The sequence below is a fragment of the Conger conger genome, chromosome 5, assembly GCF_963514075.1.
Source record: "Conger conger chromosome 5, fConCon1.1, whole genome shotgun sequence".
In the NCBI taxonomy this organism is placed as follows: Eukaryota; Metazoa; Chordata; class Actinopteri; order Anguilliformes; family Congridae; genus Conger; species Conger conger.
Genome location: NC_083764.1, coordinates 14,666,538 through 14,672,369, shown reverse-complemented (window position 1 = coordinate 14,672,369; position 5,832 = coordinate 14,666,538). Strand labels below are relative to the sequence as shown.

General features: G+C 41.0%; 1 protein-coding gene across 1 annotated transcript; it reads right to left on the bottom strand.

Annotated features, from left to right (window-relative positions):
* Window positions 1–4,210: 4,210 nt before the first annotated feature.
* On the bottom strand, window positions 4,211–5,251 carry LOC133128277 (trace amine-associated receptor 13c-like). The gene has a single exon (XM_061241664.1). The coding sequence runs from the start codon at window positions 5,249–5,251 to the stop codon at window positions 4,211–4,213; it is 1,041 nt and encodes a 346-aa protein (XP_061097648.1).
* Window positions 5,252–5,832: the final 581 nt, after the last annotated feature.

Here is a 5,832-nt window from a genome sequence, read left to right as displayed (position 1 = left end):
CCGTGGCGTGCTGTTTCTAAGTTTGACAGCCGCATTGCGGTAACTTTAGTATTGCGAGGTGTTTCTTTTGGTCACTTTTCATACTCATTATTTTCGTTGTTGTCATCATTGTGTCTGTATGTCTGTTGTGTGTATTTGTGTATAGCACTAAGGCTCAAGATGCTGTTGTCGGAGAAGACATCCTTTTAGAGTCTTGCACACCTCTGATGGTCTGGGGATCTGTGGTGGCAGATCTCCGTGGCAGATTGTGTATTTAGGTTTCTTCCACATAGGTTTCATGCACAAGATACTTATCCTCTTCATTGCCTTCTTAGTGCAGGTTTGTTTGTTGTAAGTTGTCACTCCTCCCAGTGGAAGTTTAGTGAATCTCCAATAGCCTGGAGTTCTTTCTGGGAGATCTTTGTGACTGTCTGTATATTTATCTAATTTCTTCTTGCGAGTCCCAGACTGGCGGCGGAGCCGAGAAGCGTATTGTAGTTCTGTCAGTGTTACTGTGTGTTTGCTACAAAGTGTGGGGTTTCACAGAGACTAAATGCATGGTCGTGGGAGACCACCCCTCTTATTTAAGGGCCTTCCAGGACTGGCTGACCGCCCAAGGGTCTTTGTTGAATAACTCTTGGTGCAGTAGGTGCATTTAGTTGCCACATCTGTAAGTCTCCTGCATAGTCAGATGAGCCGAGGTGAGCTTCTGGTGAATATCCGTGGTTGCTGACTTATCCGTGGTTGCTGACTTTGTCTGAGAACCCCATCGCTGTTTGTGTACACTTCTTACCTCTGTATTTAGTATTCCTGTTTCGTCAGTTAAATTAAAAGGTTAATGTGTTTCATGTACTCCCGACTCTTTTTGTTTCGTCAGGGATTGTTGATGTTTTTTGTGTATTCTAGTGTTAGTAATTCTGCATTGAGAGTGGAGCTAAGGCATTGACTGTCTTCGTTTTCTTCTTACTCCATGTTTGTAAATATTTTATGCATTTCACTAGTTCTAAATGCACGGTCGTTGGATTTGTCGCCCTCTTAGTGTAGAGCTTGCAAACTCCTGATAGTTGAGGGTTCTGTGTCTGAGAACCCTGTTGCTGTCTGTGTACACTTCTCATGTACAGTGCATCCAGAAAGTATTCACAGCGCTTCACTTTTCCCACATTTTGTTATGTTACAGCCTTATTCCAAAATGGAATAAATTAATTTTTTTCCTCAAAATTCTACATACAACACACTACAATGACAACATGAAAGAAGTTTTTTAGAAATTTTTGCAAATTTATTAAAAATCACATGTACATAAGTATTCACAGCCTTTGCCATGAAGCTCAAAATTGAGCTCAGGTGCATCCTGTTTCCACTGATCAACCTTGAGTCCACCTGTGGTAAATTCAGTTGATTGGACATGATTTGGAAAGGCACACACCTGTCTATATAAGGTCCCACAGTTGACAGTGCATGTTGGAGCACAAACCAAGCATGAAGTCAAAGGAATTGTCTGTAGACTGCCGAGACAGGATTGTCTTGAGGCACAAATCTGGGGAAGGGTACAGAAAGATTTCTGCTGCTTTGAAGGTCCCAATGAGCACAGTGGCCTCCATCATCCGTAAATGGAAGAAGTTCGGAACCACCAGGACTCTTCCTAGAGCTGGCCACCCGTCTAAACTGAGCAATTAGGGGAGAAGGGCCTTAGTCAGGGAGGTGACCAAGAACCCAATGGTCACTCTGTCAGAGCTCCAGCGTTCCTCTGTGGAGAGAGGAGAACCTTCCAGAAGGACAACCATCTCTGCAGCAATCCACCAATCAAGCCGGTATGGTAGACTGGCCAGACGGAAGCCACTCCTTAGTAAAAGGCACATGGCAGCCCGCCTGGAGTTTGCCAAAAGGCACCTGAAGAACAAAATTCTTTGGTCTGATGAGACAAAGATTGAACTCTTTGGCGTGAATGCCAGGTGTCATGTTTGGAGGAAACCAGGCACCGCTCATCACCTGGCCAATACCATCCCTACAGTGAAGCATGTTGGTGGCAGCATCATGCTGTGGGGATGTTTTTCAGTGGCAGGAACTGGGAGACTAGTCAGGATTGAGGGAAAGATGAATGCAGCAATGTATAGAGACATCCTGGATGAAAACCATCCAACCTGTCGGAGCTTGAGAAGTGCTGCAAAGAGGAATGGGCGAAACTGCCCAAAGATAGGTGTGCCAAGCTTGTGGCATCATATTCAAAAAGACTTGAGGCTGTAATTGCTGTCAAAGGTGCATCCTTGAGCAAAGGCTGTGAATACGTATGTACATGTGATTTCTTAGTTTTTTATTTTGAATAAATTTGCAAAAATTTCAAACTTCTTTCATGTTGTCATTATGGGGTTTTGTGTGTAGAATTTTGAGGAAAAAATGTAATTTATTCCATTTTGGAATAAGGCTGTAACATAACAACATGTGGGAAAAGTGAAGCGCTGTGAATACTTTCCGGATGCACTGTATGTATAAGTAATCCTGTTTTGTCAGCTGAATTGGATTGTTGATGTTTTTACAGTATGCTAGTTTTAGGGCTAGTATTCCTGCTTCATCAGGGGTTTTGGACACGGGATTATCTTTGTCTTTTGTTATCACTTTGCTGTTCCCAGTTCTAGGTAGGCTAGAGCGAAGTTGGGAGCTGGCGCTGTACTCGTACCTAGTTATTATTTGTCTCATCTTTGACTACCACCGTAATCAGTAGGGCGTGAGTTTCTCTGTGTTTCTCTGCCATTTGTTATTTCCTCACTTGAGTCAGATTAGACTTCTCAACCATTTTGAAAGGTTGTTTTATTGGTTGGCTAATTACCGGGGAGTTATTTATTCCCTTTCTTGTTTACCCCTTCCTCCCCTTGGGTGCATCCCTTGTTTCTAGGGATGTCCTCAGAAAATATCTGTGGTTTTCTCACATCTTGTGGGTAACTACTAAATCCCAGCTCGGTCATGTTTGCTCCTCCGACCCCACTCCCTTACAGGATCTTACTGTGGCTAATATTAGAGGGGCGACATGGCTCAGGCAGTAAGAGCAGTTGTCTGGCAGTCGGAGGGTTGCCGGTTCGATCCCCCGCCCGGGCTGTGTCAAAGTGTCCCAGAACAAGACACCTAACCCCCAAATGCTCCTGACGAGCTGGTTGGTGCCTTGCATGGCAGCCAATCACCGTTTGTGTGTGTGTGTGTGTGTGTGTGTGTGTGTGTGTGTGTGTGTGTGTGTGTGTGTGTGTGTGTGTGTGTGTGTGTGTGTGTGTGTGTGTGTGTGTGTGTGTGTGTGTAGCATCAATTGTACAGCGCTTTGGAAAAAGGTGCTATATAAATGCCAGCCATTTACATGGCATTTACTGTGTTCACCTGCATGGGCCTTCCAAAATCAGAGTGGAAATCCCTGTGTATAATTTAATTATTAACTGTGAAGATTGAGGCAGTGAATTCTGTCAATGCCTTAACATATAGCTTCAGAAAGTATTATTGTACCAAGGTATTGTGAGTTTCAATGCCATAAAATAAAGAACATGAAGACCTTGTCAAGAAAAACATAATCTGACATGCTTAATGATAGAATATGCAGACACAAGAAAAGCAACACAATATGGAATTACAGTTTGTACAGAAAATATAAGCACCAGTCTAGAAATGTATGCATAATTCATTTTATTAAGTATGTTCATCAGAAGGCAACACAAAACAACATTCATTGATTGAACCCAATTTTACAAAAATACAGCAAACTACAAAAACAAACCTTTTGTGACATATTGTCCGGTAACTATTTGATAAATTAATAACTTTCCACATGTACAAAGGTATACATTGGTTTGTGTAGTTACTTGAATTGGCAGAAGTGAAGAATTCATATTAGTTGTCATTAATCAACTGTAAAAACGAGTTTCTGAAAGGTAACATCATTATATACTGTAAACCAAGATCTTGAGAATATAAATGACAGGATGTATACTATGATCTTACATAATGCATACCTGCAATCACCCCATTAAAACTAAGAAACTAATTAGAGGGTCCTAACTAACTTGGAGGATATTATGATTTACATTTATTTCAGATTGCAAAAGAAATAGCATCTCATACATTTGAATCCCATACATTGGACTTGTGTAAACTAGACCCAATTAGTAATTCAAAGCTGGCTTTAGAATTCCACTTGTGCTTAATTTTGTAGACATACTGTAAACGTTGTTTGGAAGACCACCTCACAGACAGACAATCATCTTTCAGAAAATACATTGAGATGTGAGGAATGTGGAGAGAATATTTTAAATGTGATAATAAGCTTCAATGTTTTTTGGAACCAAGGATAAAATAATGCATAGATGATCGGATTTAAAGTAGAATTAAAGTAACCTAACCAAACAAATACATCAAAAACAATGGCAGGAGTGGCAAAGTTAGTGTAGGGGTCAATTATTGAATTTACAAAGAAAGGCATCCAGCAGAGGATGAAGACACTCACAACAATGCCCAGAGTCTTTGCTGCTTTTTGCTCAGAACGTTGAGACACTTTGTTCTTGTTTTCCTCATTCACAGATAGTTTATGATTCATGTCTTCAATCTTTCTTACATGCTCCCTGGCCACCAAAAATATTTTTGCATACAAACCCATCATAGCAAAACAAGGCAGAGAAAATGCAATTAAAGTGTCCAAAGCACCCCATAAGGCATTGAACAAAAGAACACAACTACCCAAGCAATATATAGATGCAATATATTCCTCCAGTCCCCTTACATTAGCTTTTGAATAAAGAAGACCAAAGGAGTATATGCTGGCAATGACCCAACTCAGAACACTCATAAGCCATGCAATCGGGATGGTTATTCTGGTGGAATAATGGAGTGGACTGCACACTGCCTGATAGCGGTCTATGGCAATGAAAATCAAATGAAAAATGGAGACTGATGTAAGGAACATATCAAAACTGGAGTGCAGTAAACAGAAAACATCCCCAAAGTACCAGCAGCCCTCGACAGATCTAATCATGCTGAAGGGCATCACAACCATTCCAAGTAGCAGATCTGCCACTGCCAAAGACATTACCAGTATGTTCGTTGGTGTATGGAGCTGTTTAAAATGCGCAATGGAGATGATGACAACCAAATTCCCAAGAACTGTGAAAATCATTCCTGTCACAAACAAAATATACAAGATGACCTGAGCTGCCATGGTTTGATTGCCTTTAATACAGGATCCATTAGTTGATGGATAACAGTACTGCTGTTTTTCAGATTCCAGGTGGAATGAATCATCCATCCACCTGTGTTTCCTAACCCTCTCCAATTCTTAAAAAAGACTCAATTTCTTCAGTAAATATTTATTCGGTTTAATCTTGTTGCTCATATTTCATGTCTTGTCATCTGTAGTTTGACTTGGCTCCAGCATTGAATGCATTCTTCATAGAAGAAAGGTGCTATTTATACCTTTGTTCCAGGAACATCCCCTATGAGACAACTACATCTCCTTTCACAAATGGTCACATGCTATTGATCAATAATGAATATGAAATTATGCTGATGTAATGAGAATGGTTAGTTGCAGTGCATATGGAACATGCAGCAAAGCAAAACATAGGAAGAAACACCTATTGTTATTTTCTTATTATTCATTAACTGCATATCAGTCAGAGTTATTGAGCTTTAAATGAATATTTTTGATGTTCTTGTGCAATTTTGAATGACTGCATTGTGACTGCTGGTCCAGCCCATCGCTGCAAAGTCGGGGCAACATTGGCTCAGGTGGTAAGAGCAGTCGTCTGGCAGTCGGAGGGTTGCCGGTTCAATCTCCCGCCTGGGCTGTGTCAAAGTGTCCCAGAGCAAGACACCTAACCCCCAAAT